Source organism: Bos indicus x Bos taurus, chromosome 3 (assembly GCF_003369695.1).
Source record: "Bos indicus x Bos taurus breed Angus x Brahman F1 hybrid chromosome 3, Bos_hybrid_MaternalHap_v2.0, whole genome shotgun sequence".
NCBI lineage: Eukaryota > Metazoa > Chordata > Mammalia > Artiodactyla > Bovidae > Bos > Bos indicus x Bos taurus.
In genome coordinates this window covers 70,876,100-70,898,391 of record NC_040078.1, presented here as the reverse complement: position 1 = coordinate 70,898,391, position 22,292 = coordinate 70,876,100, and the positions used below count along the sequence as shown (strand labels likewise).

The window sequence follows — 22,292 nt, the reverse complement described above, 5'->3', positions numbered from 1 at the left end:
CATTTTAGAATTTTGACTACATAATTTAAAAAATAGAGTTAGAAGGAAAAACTTAGTAAATATTCCATAAAAAAGGGAAAATTAAGAAAGGAGGAAATAGGTTATAAAAAGTAGGAAAGTAAAAGGATCAGTCCAAGAGGTCTGTCTGAATAATAGGGATTCTAGAAAGAGAAAACAAAATAGATAAAATGGATGAAATAAATACAAGAATAATGGGTCAGAAAGATGGTAGACTAGGAATCTATGAGAGTACCACCCATATCCTCAATCTTTCACAGGAATATCAAATAAATAACTACAGAATGGCTAAAACAGCTTTATACAAGCTCTGGAAATGAGTCAATGATTTACAGCAACTAAATAAGCACTCAATCCAGAAAAAGCCACATTCAAAAGAGTCAGATATATCAAGGGATCATTTAGATGTAGAAACATATGGCAGAAACTATATTTTATTAGAATGATAACTTATTAATATTTAATTAAAATATTTATTAATAAATTGACAGAAAAGTAAGACATTCATAACATCTTTATTTGCAGTTCTCTATTCAGTCTAATCACACGGACCATAGCCCTGTCTAACTCAATGAAACTAAGCCATGCCGTGTGGGGCTACCCAAGACAGGGGGGTCATGGTGGAGAGGTGTGACAGAAAGTGGTCCACTAGAGAAGGGAATGGCAAACCACTTCAGTATTCTTGCCTTGAAAACCCCATGAACAGTATGAAAAGGCAAAATGATAGGATACTGAAACAGGAACTCCCCAGGTCGGTAGGTGCCCAATATGCTACTGGAGATCAGTGGAGAAATAACTCTAGAATGAATGAAGGGATGGAGCCAAAGCAAAAACAATACCCAGTTGTGGATGTGACAGGTGATAGAAGTAATATCCGATGCTGTAAAGAGCAATATTGCATAGGAACCCGGAATGTTAGGTCCATGAATCAAGGCAAATTGGAAGTGGTCATACAGGAGATGGCAAGAGTGAACGTCGACATTCTAGGAATCAGCGATCTAAAATGGACTGGAATAAGTGAATTTAACTCAGATGACCATTATATCTACTATTGTGGGCAGGAATCCCTTAGAGGAAATGAAGTAGCCATCATGGTCAACAGAACAAGTCCGAAATGCAGTACTTGGATGAAATCTCAAAAACGACAGAATGATCTCTGTTCATTTCCAAGGCAAACCATTCAATATCACAGTAATCCAAGTCTATGCTCCAACCAGTAACGCTGAAGAAGCTGAAGTTGAACAGTTCTATGAAGACCTACAAGACCTTTTAGAACTAACAGCCAAAAAAGATGTCCTTTTTATTATAGGGGACTGGAATGCAAAAGAAGGAAGTCAAGAAACACCTGGAGTAACAGGCAAATTTGGCTTTGGAATACAGAATGAAGCAGGGCAAAGACTAATAGAGTTTTGCCAAGAGAACGCACCGGTCATAGCAAACACCCTCTTCCAACAACACAAGCGAAGACTCTACACATGGACATCACTAGCTGGTTAACACCGAAATCAGACTGATTATATTCTTTGCAGCCAAAGATGGAGAAGCTCTATACAGTCAGCAAAAATAAGACCGGGGGCTGACTGTGGCTCAGATCATGAACTCCTTATTGCCAAATTCAGACTTAAATTGAAGAAAGTAGGGAAAACCACTAGACCATTCAGGTATGACCTAAATCAAATCCCTTATACAGTGGAAGTGAGGAATAGATTTAAGGGCCTACATCTGATAGATAGAGTGCTTGATGAACTATGGAATGAGGTTCATGACATTGTACAGGAGACAGGGATCAAGACCATCCCCATGAAAAAGAAATGCAAAAAAGCAAAATGGCTGTCTGGGGAGGCTTACAAATAGCTGTGAAAAGAAGCGAAGCAAAAAACAAAGGAGAAAAGGAAAGATATAAGCATCTGAATGCAGAGTTCCAAAGAATAGCAAGGAAGAGCAACTGATTCCTTCCCCCAGTACGGTGAAGCAGAATCAGGAGAAATCAGGCCATTGTCAGTTCTCTTACTTACGATGGAAGGAACAGAGTAGAATTTGTTTGGAATGTTCTAGCTTGTTTTGGGGCTGCCTGAAGGACTAGTTTGTCTCTCACCTGACCCAAAGATCAGAAGAGAAATAGAAATAAAGAATCCAGGCTACAGAATCCAACAACACATTAAAAAGATCATACACCATGACCAAGTGGGCTTTATCCCAGGGATGCAAGGATTCTTCAATATCCGCAAATCAATCAATGTAATACACCACATTAACAAATTGAAAGATAAAAACCATATGATTATCTTAATAGATGCAGAGAAAGCCTTGACAAAATTCAACACCCATTTATGATAAAAACTCTCCAGAAAGCAGGAATAGAAGGAACATACCTCAACATAATAAAAGCTATATATGACAAACCCACAGCAAACATTATCCTCAATGGTGAAAAATTAAAAGCATTTCCTCTAAAGCCAGGACAAGACAAGGGTGCCCACTTTCACCATTACTATTCAACATAGTTTTGGAAGTTTTGGCCACAGCAATCAGAGCAGAAAAAGAAATAAAAGGAATCCAAATTGGAAAAGAAGAAGTAAAACTCTCACTATTTGCAGATGACATGATCCTCTACATAGAAAACCCTAAAGACTCCACCAGAAAATTACTAGAACTAATCAATGACTATAGTAAAGTTGCAGGATATAAAATCAACACACAGAAATCCCTTGCATTCCTATACACTAATAATGAGAAAACAGAAAGAGAAGTTAAGGAAATAATTCCATTTACCATTGCAAAGGAAAGAATAAAATACTTAGGAATATATCTACCTAAAGAAACTAAAGACCTATATATAGAAAACTGTGAAACACTGGTGAAAGAAATCAAAGAGGACACTAATAGATGGAGAAATATACCATGCTCATGGATTGGAAGAATCAATATAGTGAAAATGAGTATACTACCCAATGCAATTTGTAGATTCAATGCAATCCCTATCAAGCTACCAACAGTATTCTTCACAGAGCTAGAACAAATAATTTCACAATTTGTATGGAAATACAAAAAACCTCAAATAGCCAAAGCGATCTTGAGAAAGAAGAATGGAACTGGAGGAATCAACCTACCTGACTTCAGGCTGTACTACAAAGCCACAGTTATCAAGACTGTATGGTACTGGCACAAAGACAGAAATATAGATCAATGAAACAAAATAGAAAGCCCAGAGATAAATCCACGCACATATGGACACCTTATCTTTGACAAAGGAGGCAAGAATATACAATGGATTAAAGACAATCTCTTTAACAAGTGGTGCTGGGAAATTTGGTCAACCACTTGTAAAAGAATGAAACTAGAACACTTTCTAACACCATACACAAAAATAAACTCAAAATGGATTAAAGATCTAAACATAAGACCAGAAACTATAAAACTCCTAGAGGAGAACATAGGCAAAACACTCTCTGACATATATCATAGTAGGATCCTCTATGACCAACCTCCCAGAATATTGGAAATAAAAGCAAAAATAAACAAATGGGACCTAATTAACCTTAAAAGCTTCTGCACAACAAAGGAAATTATCAGCAAGGTGAAAAGACAGCCTTCAGAATGGGAGAAAATAATAGCAAATGAAGCAACTGACAAACAACTAATCTCAAAAATATACAAGCAACTCCTACAGCTCAACTCCAGAAAAATAAATGACCCAATCAAAAAATGGGCCAAAGAACTAAATAGACATTTCTCCAAAGAAGACATACAGATGGCTAACAAACACATGAAAAGATGCTCAACATCACTCATTATCAGAGAAATGCAAATCAAGACCACTATGAGGTACCATTTCCCGCCAGTCAGAATGGCTGCGATCCAAAAGTCTACAAGTAATAAATGCTGGAGAGGGTGTGGAAAAAAGGGAACCCTCTTACACTGTTTGTGGGAATGCAAACTAGTACAGCCACTATGGAGAACAGTGTGGAGATTCCTTAAAAAACTGGAAATAGAACTGCCTTATGATCCAGCAATCCCACTGCTGGGCATACACACTGAGGAAACCAGAAGGGAAAGAGACACGTGTGCCCCAATGTTCATCGCAGCACTGTTTATAATAGCCAGGACATGGAAGCAACCTAGATGTCCATCAGCAGATGAATGGATAAGAAAGCTGTGGTACATATACACAATGGAGTATTACTCAGCCATTAAAAAGAATTCATTTGAATCAGTTCTAATGAGGTGGATGAAACTGGAACCTATTATACAGAGTGAAGTAAGCCAGAAGGAAAAACACCAATACAGTATACTAATGCACATATATGGAATTTAGAAAGATGGTAACAATAACCCTGTGTATGAGACAGCAAAAGAGACACTGATGTATAGAACAGTCTTATGGACTCGGTGGGAGAGGGAGAGGGTGGTAAGATTTGGGAGAATGGCATTGAAACATGTAAAATATCATGTATGAAACGAGATGCCAGTCCAGGTTCAATGCACGGTACTGGATGCTTGGGGCTAGTGCACTGGGATGACCCAGAGGGATGGTATGAGGAGGGAGGAGGGAGGAGGGAGGAGGGTTCAGGATGGGGAACACATGTATACCTGTGATGGATTCATTTTGATATTTGGCAAAACTAATACAATTATGTAAAGTTTAAAAATAAAATAAAATAAAATAAATAAAATAATAAAAAAAAGAAAATACAAAAACAAAACAAAACAAAAAAAAGAATCCAGGCTAGGAACCAAAGAAATAGTGGTGAACACTGTAAAAACTGCAGGGAACTGCTGATCCACAGACCCCAGGGGAAAGCAGTGTGGACTGAGAAATACAAATCGAAAATGTGAGATCCCGAAATAAAGCTGGGTAGAAACTCTTTGGGAAACCCAGACATTTCACTTGGGGACATAAAACAAAAACAAACAAAAGGGACCTAATTAAACTTAAAAGCTTTTGCACAGCAAAGGAAACCATAAAACAAAAAGACCTATAGGATCAGAGAAAATATTAGCAAATGATGTAACTGACAAGAGATTAATCTCAAATTAAAACATACAAACAGCTCATACAACTCAAACAAAGAAACAAGTAAAACAATCCAATCAAAAAATGGGCAGAACAGAGAAATGACTGGCTTCAGAGGCTGAGTACAGCGGGAGCAGGTTATGGAGGTGGGAAGGTTCTGCACTTTGGTGTAAATTTCACTTGATCAGGGATCATTTCTCAGACTCAAGTTAGAAGTGAGAGCTCAGATAAGTGAGGTCCCCATTGCTTCAGAAGGGGAGAATGTATTTATCAGAGGTGAAAGAGAATTTGCTAGGAGTCAAAGAAAATAATAAAATGTCCAGCACTAGAGCTCCTGCTCCTTCTCCTACCAAATGCAAAGATCACTCTGATAAAACTCCAAGGATCGCTCTAGAGATAAAGTGACCACCAAGGAGTCAGGAGAGAAGGATCATGACTGGTGTGAAACTCAAAAGTGGTGCAATGCTTCCAGTGGTAGCAGCAGCACCAGGTCTCAGTTGGCTCCATCTCTAGTTCGGGCCCCAGAACGGGCTCCAGCAGCAGCTCCGGCTCATCCTCAGCATCCAGCCTCTCAGAAGTTGCAGCATATCCTGCAGCTCCAGCTCCAGCAGCACCTCTGGCTCTCAGAGTCCTTCTCAGGGCAAATATGACAATAGGTAGGGCTCCCCCTCCAAATTCAAACCTCCCAAAAAAGATGAAAACAAAAAGAAAAGGCAGAGACCTTCCCCCAAACCCACCAAAGTGCACATCAGGAGGCTCACCATGAATGTGACCAAGGATCACATCATGAAGCTACACTCCAACTCTGGGAAAATTAATGATTGACATGTCTGTGGAAAGGATGCAGCCCCATCTGTCTAAAGACAACACATGTACGGAGTTTGAGAATCCAGATGAGGTGGAAAAGGCACTGAAGCACATGGATGGAGGACAAATTGATGGTCAGAAGAGCACTGCCAACGCTGTGCTGGCCCTCTGGCCTCGGCCAGCTCCACTGGCAATTCCAATCAGTCCTCTCAGGAGAACCACCTCTCACATGGCACAGGTCACCCCCATGGATGAGGAGAAGGTCACTTTCCCCTTGGCACAGGGCCTCTTTGCAAAGGCGAGCCTGCTCCCCCTGTGGCCCGCCAAAGGAGCTACTCCACCTCTGACTCTTCCCTATAAGCAGGGCCACTGAAGTCCTGCCCCTTTGACTTGTATCCCATCTAACACACTCTTGTCACTTTTATAGCCGAACGAGTATTGCCAGGAAAGAAATCCCTCACTTGGGGGCAGGCTTTGAAGGTGAAGCAACCAACTGAGATATTTCCTCTGTCAGCATGATTCGGGTTGCAGGCGTGTTGTTGGTTTGGGGTTGTGCTTATAAGGATGACCTCTGGTTTTTTGGCTAGAAAGATTCCACACTTCTAGTTCCTGAGTCAGTTTAGCAGCAAAGTCAGCAGGGCTGAACAGAGGGCTTCAGGTGGTGTTACAGCTCCAGGTGGGAGCTTGTTTTGATATTCCACAGATGATCTGGGGCCCCTCTGGTGGTCTGGTCAGGCCTAACCTGCTGGCCTGCAGAGTCCTACAGGAAAGGGAATGCTTTTACACAATGGCCATTCCTGTTAGCCTGGCCCTGTTTCCCTGCTTGAGTCCTCTGATCTTTAGGGTCAAATACTGCCTGTTATCTGCCCAAAATGATTCTTTTCACATGTACTCATGTGTATACACATGTGTGCACACAAACACACCCACATCTCTCTTTCTTTCCAAAATGGTGAGTAAGTTGGAAACCAGCTCTGATAGGTCATCACAAAACCCCCTGTTGTTTTGGTATTCATGGTGGTTGTGCAGGTTGCCTTGGCAACATGTACATTCTTTTCTGGCTTTTCTTGTACAGTCAGTATTATTAATTTTCTGTTTTGAGTTTTTTAACTTTGCAGCATTTTAGATAATGCTGTGTTTCCATTTTGCTGTGTAGAATAAAATAATTGTGTTGAATAAACCTAGGATTAGAGTGTAAAAAAAGAAATGGGTAGAAGATCTAAATAGACATTTCTCCAAAGAAGACATACAGATGGCCATATGGTACCTAAAAAGATATTCAACACTGCCAATTATTAGAGAAGTTCAAATCAAAACTACAGTGAGGTATCATCTCATACCAGTCAGAATAGCCAACATAAAAAAGTCTATAAATAATAAATGCTGAAGATGGTGTGGAGAAAAAACAACCCACTACATTGTTTATGGGAACGTAAACTGGTAAACCACTATGAATAGTATGGAAGATCCTTAATAAACTAAAAATAGAGCTACTATATGATCCTAAAATCCCATTGCTAGGCATATATCTGGGGAAAGACATAATCTGAAAAGATACATCCAACCCGATGTAAATTGAAGTACTATTTAAAATTGTCATGACATGGAAGCAACTTAAGTATTCATCAACAGATGAATTGAAAAGTAGATACGGCATGTATATTTTGTATATATATAAATACATATATATATAGAATTCTATATATAATATAATATTACTAAGTCATAAAAAAGAATAAAATGTGATTTGTAGCAAAATGGATGGACCTAGAGATGATCATAAATGAAGCAAGCCAGACAAAAGAAACAAACAGCAAATGACATCACTTATACATGGAATCTAAAAAAATGACACAAATGACCTTATTTAGGAAATGGAAATAGATTCACAGACGTAGAAAACAAACATAAGGTTACCAAAGGGAAAAAGGTGGGAGAGATGGGATACACTGACCCAGACGGGATGCATGTTCAGAAAAGACCCAAGAAAACCTTAAGTATATTGACCTTGGGTTAAACTCAAATTTAAGGGGTTCACTAACTAGTAAGAGGGAGAAGGCAATGGCACCCCACTCCAGTACTCTTGCCTGGAAAATCCCATGGCAGAGGAGCCTGGTAGGCTGCACTCCATGGGGTTGTGAAGAGTCGGACACGACTGAGTGACTTCACTTTCACTTTTCACTTTCATGCACTGGAGAAGGAAATGGCAATCCACTCCAGTGTTCTTACCTGGAGAATCCCAGGAACTGGGGAGCCTGGTGGGCTGCCATCTATGGGGTCACACAGAGTTGGACACTACTGAAGTGACTTAGCAGCAGCAGTAGCAATTAGTAAGAGATTTCCATGCAAGTCTGCAAAGACTGGAACATGTGACTATTTTACAAACGTCATATTTTCAACAAGGCATACAAAGGAAATAGAGAAACAAGGCCCATTCAAAGGACAAAAAATAAATTCCCAGAAACTTTCCCCAAAGAAACATTCATATTAGCTTTATTGGACAAAAGTTTTAAAACAATGCTTTTAAAATTTGCTCAAAGATATGAAGGAAAATATAGACAAAGAACTAAAGGAAATAAGGAAAACAATCCATGAATAAAATAACAATGAAGGCATAGAAATAATCAAAGAAACAGAATGGGGGGGCAGAAAAATAAAGCAACCAAATTGAAAAGTTTACTGTGCAGTGCTTAGCCATTCAGTCGTGTCTGACTCTTTGTAAGCCTGTGGACTATAGTCTGCCAGGCTCCTCTGTGCATGGGGAATCCCCAGGCAAGAATACTGGAATACATTGTCAGTCCCTTCTCCAGGGAATCTTCCCACCCCAGGGACTGAACTCAGGTCTCCTGCATTGCAGGTGGATTCTTTACCATCTGAAGCCAGCAGGAAAGCCCAAAAAGTTCATGAGAAGGGTTCAAAAATAGACCTTTAAAAAAGAAAGCAGAATCAGCAAAATTTAAAGATGTCATTTGAAATAATTGAGCCTGAGGAACAAAATGAAAGAGAATGAAGATAAGTGAACAGAGACTAAGAAACTTATAAAATCCCATAAAATGTTCTAATATATTTATTATGGAATTCCCAGAAAAAGAAGAGAGAAAGGAACAGAAAGATTATTTGAAGAAAAATTGGCTGAACTCTCAAATTTGAAAGAAGTTCTATGAATGCCAAGGAAGATAAGCAAAATGAGACTCATATTGAAAGACAGAATAAAAAACTGCCAAAAGTCCCAAACGAGGTGAGAAATTTGAAAGCCAAAATAGAAAGTGAGTCATCACATACAAAAGATTTTCAATAAAACAACCAGAAGATGCATCAGCAGAAACTTTACAATTGAGAAGGCAGTGGGATGATATATTTAAAATGCTGAAATTTAAAAAAAAAAGGTGTCCAATTTTATATTTTATAAATTTTATATAAAATTTTATATAAGAATTTTATATTTAGAGAATTTTATATTTAGTAAAACTACCTTTGATAGTCAATTTTATGTGACAGTTTGGGCCATGGTACTCAGATGTTTGGTCACACATTATTCCAGATGTTTCTGTGAAGGTAAATTTTGGACAAAATTAACACTTAACCAGTAGACCTTGAGTAAGGATATTCTATAATAAAATAAAGACATGAAAGACATTATATAATGAAATAAAGATGTTATATAACAAAATAAAGGCATTACATAAAAGAGGGTGAGTTAACCAAAAAAACATAATAATTATGAACACACATGTGTCAAACTTCAGATACACAAAATATATGATGCAAACATTTACAGAATTGAAAGCAGACATAAACATCTCTGCAATAAATGGTAGGAGACTTCAGTGCCTCACTTTCAATACAGGACAGAACAACAGAGAGATCAGAAAGTAAACAGAAGATTCAAACAAAACTATAGATCAATTGGACCTAACAGCCATATGCAAAACACTCGGTAAACCGCAGCAGAATATACATTTTTCTCAAGTGTATATGGGACATAATCAGGATACACAATATGTTAGGCCATAAGACAAGTTTTAAAAAATTTTAAAATACTGAAATCATACCAAATGTATTTTGAAAGCATAAGGGAATGAAAAAATCAACAGCATAAGGAAAAATGGAAAATTCATAAATCTGTGAAAGTTAAATGGCATACTCTTAAAGAGCCAATAAGTCAGAGGAGAAATCACAATGGAAAGTATAAAATATCTTGAGGCAATTAAAAATGCATGCACAGTATACTGAAACTTATGGGCTGCAGCAAAATCAGTGCCAAGAAGCAAGAATAAAGTGTAAAGTGATCACATTACAGAAAAAGAAAGATTCCAAGTAAACAAACTATGTAGCTTATGGAATTAGAAAAAGAAGAATGAACTAAACTCAAAGCTAGCAGAAAAATAAGAAATAAATACTAGCATAGAAGTAACAAAACAGAACTCTGAAAACAACAGAAAAAAACACAGAAAACAGGATTTGCTTCTTCAAAAAGGTAAGCAAAATTGGCAAAATTTTATCTAGAAAGATTAAGAGAAAAACATAGATAAGGATCAAATAGCTGAAATCAGAAATCAAAGGGGACTAATCAACATTACAAAATAAAAAATATTATGAGTACTATAAACAGTTATATTTAAATAGGAAAACTTAGAAGAAATGGTCAAATACCTAGAAATATGCACCTACAAACACTGAATCATGAAGAAACAGAAATTCTAAATTGATCTATAATTCATAAGGAGATTGAATAATAATCAAAGACTTCCCAACATTTTCCCAAAGAAAGCTGAAGACCAAATGGTTCCCTTAGTGAAGAAGAATGAACAACAATACTTCTCAAATTCTTCTAAAAAATTGAAGAGGAAGGATTGTCTCCTAACTCCTATGAGGTTACATTAGCTTGATACCAAAGCCAGACAAAGAAACTATAAATAATGAAAATGAATATACTTTATGAATATTGATATAAAAATCCTCACCAAAATTCAATTAAACAGCATATTAAAAATATCACACACTGAGACCAAGTGGGAATTATTCTTGAAATCCAAAAAATGGTACAATATATGAAAATCAATGTAATATACATTAACAGAATGAATTTAAAAAAAATTATCTCAATCAGTGCAGGATAAAAAATGGCAAAATTCAACACTTTGATGATAAAAAATACCCAACAAACAGGGAACAGAGGAAACTACCTTGCTTGCTAAGTGGCTCAGTGATAAAGAATCTGTCTGTCAATGCAGGAGACACACAAGAGTTGGGTTCTACTCCTGGGTTGGGAATATCCCCTGGAGGAGGAAACCCATTCCAGTATTCTTGCCTGAAAAATCCCACAGACAGAGAAGCCTGGTGGGCTACAGTCCATGGGGTCACAAAGTGGCAGACATCACTGAGAACACATGCATGCACACACCTCAACATAAGTTAGTATAGGAAAATAACATTATTTTGCTGACAAAGGTCCGTCTAGTCAAAACTATGGTTTTTCCAGTAGTCCTGTATGGATGTGAGAGTTGGACTATAAAGAAAGCTGAGTGCAGAAGAATTGATGCTTTTGAACTGTGGTGTTGGAGAAGATTCCTGAGAGTTCCTTGGACTGCAAGGAGATCAAACCAATCAATCCTAAAGGAAATCAGTCCTGAATATTCATTGGAAGGACTGATGCTGAAGCTGAAGCTCCAATACTTAGGCCACCTGATGTGAAGAACTAACTCATTGGAAAAGACCCTGATGCTGGGAAAGATTGAAGGCAGGAGCAGAAGAGGACGACAGAGGATGAGATAGTTGGATGACATCACCGACTCAACGGACATGAGTTTGAGCAAGCTCTTGGGAGTTGGTGATGGACAGGGAAGCCTGGTGTGTCCATGGGGTCACAAAGAGCTGCACAGGACTGAGCAACTGAACTGAACTCAGGGTAATAACAAGGTCTTCCCTGTTGGCTCAGTGGTAAAGAATCCACCTGTCAATGCAGGACACTCAGGTTTGATCCCTGGGTTGGGAAGATCAGCTGGAGAAGGAAATAGCCACACACTCCAGTACTCTTGCCTGAAAAATCTCATGGACAGTGGAGCCTGGTGGGCTACAGTCCATGGTGTCACAAACAGTCAGACATGACTGAGCATGCATGTATGCACAAACCTCAACATAATTTACATCATGTGGGAAAATAACAAGGGCTTCCCTGGTGGCTCAGTGGTAAAGAATCCACCTGCCAATGCAGGAGAAGCTATTTGACTCCTGGGTTGGAAGATCCTCTGGAGAAGGAAAAATCTACCTACCCCAGTATTCTTGCCTGGGAAATCCTATGGACAAATGATCCTGATGTGCTATAGTCCACTGAGTCACAAAATAGTCAGACAAAACTTAGCAAATGAAAATAACAAGAAAATAACACACCTAACATCACATTCAATGTAAAATATTGAAAAAATTGTCCTCTAAGATCATGAATAAGACAAGGATGCCTACTTTTGTGTTTTGTATTTAATATAGTACTAGAAGTCCTAGTCAGACCATTTAGGCAAGGAAATGAATTAAAAGACATGCAAATTAGAACAGTAGAAATAAAATTATCTCTCTTCATAGAGGACATGATCTTATATTTGGAAAAATCTTGAAGATTTTAAACACACACACACACATATACTCTGACATGCCCCAAATCCTGTCAGAATTAATAGACAAATTCAGCAAAATTACAGAATACAAAGCCAATACACAAGTATCTTTTGTTTTTTTACACATTCTCAAAGAACCCAAAAAGGAAATTAAGAAAACAATTCCATTTGTAATAGTATCAAGAAGACTATCATACATAGAATAAAGTTAACCAAAGAGGTGAGGAAACTGTACATTGAAACCTTAATGTATTGTTGAAAGAAATTAAAGGTGACACAAGTAAGTGGAAAGACATCCTGTGTTTATGAACTTGAAGACTTAATATTGTTAGGCTACCATTCAAAGTAATCTACAAATTCAATGCAATCCATATAAAAATCCACTTGTTCTCACACATAAGCCCCCATTTTAAAACTTACTGCAAAGCTTTGGTAATCAAAACAGCATGCCTCTGATATAAAGACAGACACACAAATCAAGGGAACAGAATAAGAGCCCAGATGTAAACCCCTGCAGGTATGGTCAAATGACTTTCAACATGGGTATCAAAACCATTCAATGGGGAAAGGACAACCTTTCAACAAAATGTTGGGAAAACTGCATTCCATATGCAAAAAAGTGAAACTGGACCCTTACTTTGCATCGTATGCAAAAATTAAGCCCCAATGGATCAACAGTCTAAATATAAGGACTGAAACTATAAAACTCTTAGAGGAAGACACAGGGCAAAAAACTTCATAACAGGATTTTGAATGATTTCTTTGTTATAACACCAAAAGCACATACAACACACACAAAAACAAATAGCCCAGGGAGAGGATATATGGATGCTGCTGCTGCTGCTAAGTCATTTCAGTCGTGTCCGACTCTGTGCAACCCCATAGACGGCAGCCCACCAGGCTCCCCCGTCCCTGGGATTCTCCAGGCAACAACACTGGAGTGGTTTGCCATTTCCTTCTCCAACGCATGAAAGTGAAAAGTGAAGAAGTCGCTCAGTCGTGTCCGACTCTTAGCGACCCCATGGACTGCAGCCTACTAGGCTCCTCCATCCATGGGATTTTCCAGGCAAGAGTACTGGAGTGGGGTGCCATTGCCTTGTACAGCAGAAACTAACATAACATTGCAAAATAATTACATTCCAAAAAAACCTAAATACCTCAACTTCATTAAAATTTTGTGCATCAAAAATAGGCAATCCACAGAATGGGGGAAAATATCTGCATATCCCATATCTGATGAGGGACTGATATTTAGAGTGTATATATATATATATATATAAATATAAATCATATAACTCAACAACAAATATCAAACAAACCAATGAGGAAATGGGCAAATGATCTGAATAGATATCTTTCCAAAGATGATACACAAATAATAAATACACACAATAAAAATGCTCAACATCACTAATGATTATGGAAATGCAAATCAAAACCACAATGAGATATGATCTCACAACCACTAGGATGGCAGTTAACAACAACAGCAACAGAAAATAACATCTGTTGGTCAGGATGTGGAGAAACTGGAATTCTTGTGCACTAATATTGAGAATGTAGAGTGGTATAATCATTGTGGAAAAAGTATGGTAGTTCCTCAAAAAAATAAAAATAAAATTATATCATCCAGAAATTTCACTTCTGTGTATACACACAAAACAACTGAAAACAGGGTCTCAAAGAGGTACATCCACATTCATAGCAGCATTATTCACAACAGCTAAAATGTGAAAGGAACCCAAGTGCTAATTGACAAATGAATGGATAAAAACATGGTACCTAGTTATAATGGAACATTATTCAACCTTAAAAGGAAAACAATTTTGTTACAACATGGGTGAACTTTAAAGATATTATGCTAATTAAAATAAGCCAGTAAATAAAGGGCAAACGTTGTATAATTCCACTTATATAAAAATACCTGTAGTAATCGCACTCATAGTAATTCTAGAGACAGAAAGTAGAATGGTGATTTCCAGAAAAGGGGAGGATGAGAGGACTGGAAGTTAGTGTTCAATGGGTATAGCATTCCAGTTGAAAGAGTTTATAAAAAGCTCCTGCAGATGGATGGTCATGATGGTTGTACAACAATATAAATATGCTTAATGTACAGTTAAGATGGTTACAATGGTATGTTCTGTGTTATATTTAATATGTGTATTACCTTAAACAACACAAGAGAAATACTGACAAATGAGGAATATAAAATTTCAGATTGAAAAGTCACAATAAATTGAATCAAAAGAAAATCTTCAAGCAAACAAATATCTGAGCCAAATCACTGCGATATTGCAGAATACCTGCTGCTGCTGCTGCTGCTGCTAAGTCGCTTCAGTCATGTCCGACTCTGTGCAACCCCATAGACGGCAGCCCACCAGGCTCCCCCGTCCCTGGGATTCTCCAGGCAAGAACACTGGAGTGGGTTGCCATTTCCTTCTCCAATACGTGAAGGTGAAAAGTGAAAGTGAAGTCGCTCAGTCGTGCCCGACTCTTCACGACCTCATGGACTGTAGCCTACAAGGCTCCTCCGTCCATGGGATTTTCCAGGCAAGAGTACTGGAGTGGGGTGCTATCGCCTTCTCCGCAGAATACCTGGTACAGAGATAAACTGCTAAATGTGTCTAGTCAGAAGACAAAAACAACAAACAGAAGTTCAAACACATCAGAATGAGAATTACATGGCAATGGACTTCTCAAAGGTAACACTGGAAGCTAGAAGACAATGAAGCAATTCTGAGAAAACTATGAAGATTCTGCACAGTTAAATCATCAATTAAATATATATGCAGTGTAAAAATATTTTAGGCTTTTAATTTTTTAATTACTTCTAATGTATAATTTCTCTGTAAACTAGTAAGAAAGTATTGTAGTAATATAAGAAAATAAACCAAGAAAAAAGATATAGAACCCTGTAAACAGGTCATAACACAGTATATGAGACAAATGAATTCTCAGGATCACAGTACTGAATGAATGCACCAAGATGAAGTGATGTACCAAGATGACAGCTGTTAAAAACAAGTTTAGAAAGCAAGTAATCCTGATTAAATTAGCAAATTAAGGTCTCAAGAAGAAGTATATTGAAGAAATATATATGTATGGATGTGCTTGGTGAGAGTTGACTCTTATGAGGTTTCCAAACAAGTTTTTAAATAATAGTATAAGAAGGCAAACATAGCCTAGTATATTGTGTGACTCAGCTGTGAGTAGTTATTTATATAGCCATAATAATTAAAATGTTAATTATTAATTAATCCCCAAATACTGATAATATAATTCTATTGGGAGAAAAGGGGAGGGGATATGTTAAGAATGTGTATTAGGGAGGATTTATAAATAATTAAATCTCCATCTTTCACAGTAGAAATTGCATACAAAATCTAAAATTAAAAAAGAAATTTTAACAGAATAAATATATTACTTGGAAATATGAAAGTGAGTAACAGAAGAGTCATCAAAAATTATTAAAAGATTATTGCTCTAGGAAGCAACAAAAGTGAGTAGGAGGGTATGGAGCATGGGACTACTATATTTCCTTCATTTCATTTTGGCTTGTAAACCTAGGAGTTAAATAATTGGATTAAAATAACATTACTTTTAAATAAAAGATGCAGAGCTTTAGGAAATATATAAAGTACATGAATTTAATAGACAAGTGATGAAATAACAAACAAAGCCACTGACAAGAATCTGGTAAAGTTTGATGAGTTCATGTACACAGAGGACAAAAAAAATCAGTAAGGATAAAGACACCACCATGAATTTTTAAAAAGGAAAATAATCAAATATTTAAGAATTAAAAGGATGGAGGGAGGTAAAATGGGGAGCTACTATTTAGATATTATACATATCCAGTTATACAAGATGGAAAAGTCGGAAGGATCTGCTGTGCTTATAGCTAAATGTATTGTACACATAAAAAATCTGTTAAGAGGGTAAGCCTAATGGTAAATGTTCTTATCATAATACTTTTTAAAGGGTTTAAGAGAAAATTGGAAACGGTCAAACAGGACAAGGCAAGAGTGAACGCTGACATTTTAGGAATCAGCGAACTAAAATGGACCAGAATGGGTGAATTTAACTCAGATGACCATTATATCTACTACTGTGGGCAAGAATCCCAGAAGAAATGGAGTAGCCATCATAGTCAACAAGAGTCCAAAATGAGATACTTGGATGCAATCTCAAAAACGACAGAATGATCTCTGTTCATTTCCAAGGCAAACCATTCAGTATCACGGTAATCCAAGTCTATGCCCCAGAAGAACCTTAAGAGGAATGGTTTTACGAATACCTACAAGACCTTTCAGAGCTAACACACAAATGAGATGTCCTTTTCATTATAAGGGACTGAAAGGCAAAAGTAGGAAGTCAAGAAAACCTGGAGTAACAGTCAAATTTCGCCTTGAAGTATAGAATGAAGCAGGGCAAAGGCTAATAGAGTTCTGCCAAGAGACTATACTGGTCATAGCAAACATCCTCTTCCAACAACACAAGAGAAGACTCTACACATGGACATCACCAGATGGTCAACACTGAAATCAGATTGATTATATTCCTTGCAGCCAAAGATGGAAAAGCTCCATACAGTCAGCAAAAACAAGACCGGGAGCTGACTGTGGCTCAGATCATGAATTCCTTATTGCCAAACTCAGACTTAAATTGAAGAAAGTAGGGAAAACCACTAGACCATTCAGGTATGGCCTAAATCAAATCCTTTACAATTATACAGTGGAAGTGAGAGAGAAATTTAAGGGACTAGATCTGATAGACACAGTACATGATGAACTATGGATGGAGGTTCATGACATTCTATAGGAGATAGAGATGATGACCATCCCCAAGAAAAAGAAATGCAAAAAAAAACCAAAATGGCTGTCTGAAGAGGTCTTATAAATAGCTGTGAAGGGAAGACAAGCAAAAAGCAAAGGAGGATAGGAAAGATATACCCATTTGAATGCAGAGCTCCAAAGAATAGCAAGGAGAGATAAGAAATCCTTCCTCAGTGATCAATGCAAAGAAATAGAGGAAAACAATAGAATGGGAAAGACTAGAGATTTCTTCAAGAAAATTAGAGATACCAAGGGAACATTTCATGCAAAGATGGGCTCAACAGAGGACAGAAATGGTATGGACCTAACAGAAGCAGAAGATATTAAGAAGAGGTGGCAAGAATACACAGAAGAACTATACAAAAAACATCCCCATGACCAATATAATCATGATGGTGTGATCACTCACCTAGAGCCGGACATCCTGAAATGTGAAGTCAAGTGGGCCTTAGGAAGCATCTCTACGAACAAAGCTAGAGGAGGTGATGGAATTCCAGTTGAGCTATTTCAAATCCTAAAATATAATTTTGTGAAAGTGTTGCACTCAAAATGCCAGCAAATTTGGAAAATTCAGCAGTGGCCACAGGCTGGAAAAGGTCAGTTTTCATTCCAATCCCAACGACAGGAAATGCCAAAGAATGCTCAAACTACCGCACAATTGCACTCATCTCACATGCTAGTAAAGTAATGCTCAAAAATTCTCCAAGCCAGGCTTTAACAATACGTGAACCATGAACTTCCAGATGCTCAAGCTGCTTTTAGAAAGTCAGAGGCACCAGAAATCAAATTGCCAACATGCACTGGGTCATCAAAAAAGCAAGAGAGTTCCAGAAAAACATCTATTTCTGCTTTAATGACTATGCCAAAGCCTTTGACTGTGTGGATCACAATAAACTGTGGAAAATTCTGAAAGAGATGGGAATACCAGACCACCTGGTCTGCTTCTTGAAATCTATATGCAGGTCAGGAAGCAACAGTTAGAGCTGGACATGGAACAACAGACTGGTTCCAAATAGGGAAAGGAGTACATCAAGGCTATATATTGTAACCCTGCTTATTTAACTTATATGCAGACTACATCATGAGAAATGCTGGGCTGGATAAAGCTAAGCTGGAATTAAGATTGCTGGGAGAAATATCAATAACCTCAGATACGCAGATGACACCACCCTTATGGCAGAAAGTGAAGAGGAACTAAAAAGCCTCTTGATGAAAGTGAAAGAGGAGAGTGAAAAAGTTGGTTTAAAGCTCAACTTTCAGAAAACTAAGATTATGGCATCTGGTCCCATCACTTCATGGGAAATAGATGGGGAAACAGTGGAAACAGTGTCAGACTTTATTTTGGGGGGCTCCAAAATCACTGCAGATGGTAACTGCAGCCATGAAATTAAAGACACTTCTTGACAGGAAAGTTCTGACCAACCTAGAAAGCATATTAAAAAACAGAGACATTACTTTGCCAACAAAGGTCTGTCTAGTCAAGGCTATGGTTTTTCCGGTAGTCATGTATGGATGTGAGAGTTGGATTGTGAAGAAAGCTGAGTGCTGAAGAATTGATGCTTTTGAACTGTGGTGTTGGAGAAGACTCTTGTGAGTCTCTTGGCCTGCAAGGAGATCTAACCAGTCCACCCTAAAAGAGATTAACCCTGAGTGTTCACTAGAAGAACTGATGTTGAAGCTAAAGCTCCAATACTTTGGCCACTGATGAGAAGAGCTGATTCATTTGAGAAGACCTTGATGCTGGGAAAGATTTAAGGTGGGAGGAGAAGGGGACGACAGAGGATGTGATGATTGGACATCATCACCAACTCAATTGACATGAGTTTGAAAAATCCCCAGGAGTTAGTGCTGCAGTCCATGGGGTTGCAAAGAGTCAGACACAGCTGAGTGACTGAACTGAACTAAACTGAAGAGAAACTGAGAAAAATTATAAGACCTTCTAATTATTTTACAGAACTGGTTTTATTAGTCCTCTGTGAAAGACAGAGATAAAGTAATGTCATCTGCTTAGAATACAACATTTTATCAGAAGAAATTCTGCAAAAGCAAAATAAATACAAGTACACATATGATGGTGGTGCTAGGGGTAAAGAACTCAGTTGCTAATGCAGGAGACATAAGAAATGAGAGTTCGATTCCTGGGTTGGGAAGATCCACTAGACAATGGCATGGCAACCCACTCCAGTATTCTTGTCTGGAGAAACCGATGGACAGAGAAGCCTGGTGGGCTACAGTCCATACGGTTGCAAAGAGTCAGACATGACTGAGGTGACTTAGCATGTATGCACAGATATGATGACCAAAATGTTATTAAGATAAAAGTTTTTGTATAATAAGAAATAATTTCGATATTTGGCAAAACGAATACAATATTGTAAAGTTTAAAAATAAAATTTAAAAAAAAAGAAATAATTATCTTCAAAGTCTGAAAGACATTTTATATCATTTTTAATTTAAATGATTTATATTCCTGAAGGATGTATCATGCTGACACAGTAATACAGTAACAAAAAAATTCAGTATGGTTCTTGCTAATATGTGTGTGTGTGTGTGTTTTCAGTTGATTAGTGTGTCCGACCCTTTGCAACCCCACGGATTGTAGTCTGCCAGACTCCTCCATGGGATTTTCCCAGCAAGAATACTGGAGTGGGTTGCCACACCCTCCTTCAGGGGATCATCCTGACCCAGAGATCAAATCTACATCTCCTGTGTCTCCTGCATTGTAGGTAGATTCTTTACTGCTGATCCACTGAGGGAGCCCTTCTTGATAATACTTATTTCTAATTCCCAACTTCTAGTCAAAATCAGGGCTTTCATATTCATAAAACAACTTTCTGAATATATATATATATATATTTATAAAATATTAAATGAGATATAGATATTTTATCTAGAAGTCTCAACATATATTTTCATGGAGTCATATTTATAGTTCATATTAGCATGCCCAATGTTTAACAAATATAATTACTCTTCATCAAAATATGTTCATTAAATATAATTTAAAAATTCATATAACTAACCTTTTTGAATGAGGTATCTTGGTTTTCTTGTTTTTAATTCATATAAAATAGAAGAAACATGTTTTCTCTTTTCAGTAGAATATTTTAAATCAACAGGAGAATATATACTCTGTGGAAAGAAAATAAAAGCAATGACAACAATGATAATATCTCATATATGTTTTAGAGTTCTCAAAGAACTCTCACATGTATTATAATACATTATCATGATTGACTTTAATTTAAAAAACAACAGCAAAACCTATGAGGTAGGCAAAGTTTAGAAAAGATGAAAAGAGTTCCATTATGTATGATTCTGATAAATAGCCCTCCTATTAAGAGCTGATGATATACTTAAGACAGTGTTCTAACAGAGATTGAGGGGAAAGGAAAGGGGATCTGTCAGGAGGGTGACATGATAAAGGAATTCGAAGGGAGAAGGAATAAGAATAAACAAAAGAAGCAAGAAGCTTTCCTTCAGAGAGCTTGAAGAAAGATTCTAAGAAAGAAGGGACAAAATTATTTCACAGAACACTAAAAGACAGTAAAACAGGAAGAAATAACTGGGGCCAGAATTATCACAAGACTTAAAAGTATGTGTGGAAAGGATAATAAGTAGCATACTGATAAGGAGCTCTGTGGAGAGCAGAGGCACTCTCAGATGTAAACTATACAATCGCTGTAAACTGGTTGGGAATGATTTAATAATTGATACTGTGTTATCTCTTTCTTCACAGTCCATTCAGGATTGGTACAGATAACTACTTGAGCATCAAATATCATATCTATATTTCAGTCAGCAAGATGGAGCAAAGGATAAAATGATAAAAGGGTACAGGCCACGTTGTCTTAAAGAACTTTCCTAGAGGCCCTTCCAGTAACTTCTGTTCACATCTCATTGACTTCCCACAACTAAAACTGAGAGGGCAAGAAATCAGCCTTTGTGCTATGGACTTTACTTCCTGGAGTAAAATGGCGGGTCTGTTACAAAAAAGAAGAGAAGGACAGACATTCGTAGGCAACTAACACACTGCTACAGAAAAAAAAAAAAAAATCAGAATTTTAGGAAAGGACATATGCTTGTATTTGAAAACACCTTCCCAGGATATTACGCTTTCCTTGATGAGAACCACTGGTCTAAATTTTGACAATTCACTGGTCTAAATTTTTATTAGCCATATATATTTACATGTGTGTGTGTATATATATATATTTGTGAATCATAAATATATTTGTAATTTGTAAATATATTTATGAATTTGTAAATATATATATTTACACACACACACACCCATATATATATATATATGGGTGTGTGTGTGTCCTCAGGTAGATCTCTTTTCTGAGATTTGGTTCTGTATATTTGTTTATCGAATACTTGTATATATCGAATACTTGTATAGTGTTTATCATATTTGCCATTATTGTATACTCTTTACAGATATTTATGTGACACTCATAACAATTATTAACTGAGCTCTTTTGCCCTGGGAAATCTCACAGACACAACATACTTAAGAGTTTTGATGTCCTATCTTTCCTCTAAACCTTTTAGTCCTTATTTCTAGTTCTTTGGAATAGTAGTACCTTCATCCAAGGGGAGAAAACTCACAAAAATTCTCTAACATATGATAGGTGATAGAATTTTTAAACAGATTTTTTCATAATCCCCTTGCCTCAACTGTCCAGTTGTCAAAACCTCTTTTACTCTACAATTTAGAAGGAACACTTGGATATGTGTCCTAGTCCCCTGCATTTACAACTTTATGAACAAATTTCTACACCATATAATAGACATATTTAATTAAATATCCTTGAATTTCTTTTTTTATTTTTATTATTTTTTTAATTTAATTTTTTTAAACTTTACAATATTGTATTAGTTTTGCCAAATATCGAAATGAATCCGCCACAGGTATACCTGTGCTCCCCATCCTGAACCCTCCTCCCTCCTCCCTCCCCATACCCTCCCTCTGGGTCGTCCCAGTGCACCAGCCCCTAGCAT

General features: G+C 37.2%; 1 protein-coding gene and 1 pseudogene across 1 annotated transcript in view; one reads left to right on the top strand and one right to left on the bottom strand.

Moving 5' to 3' along the window:
- Positions 1–22,292, bottom strand: part of LRRIQ3 (leucine rich repeats and IQ motif containing 3) — a 209,163-nt gene that overhangs the window by 64,668 nt on the left and 122,203 nt on the right. Inside the window, exon 6 of the mRNA XM_027536879.1 lies at positions 20,309–20,417. Within this exon, the coding sequence (XP_027392680.1) occupies positions 20,309–20,417 (109 nt within the window). The remainder of the gene's footprint in view (positions 1–20,308; positions 20,418–22,292) is intronic.
- LOC113882450 lies at positions 5,294–6,186 on the top strand (annotated as a pseudogene).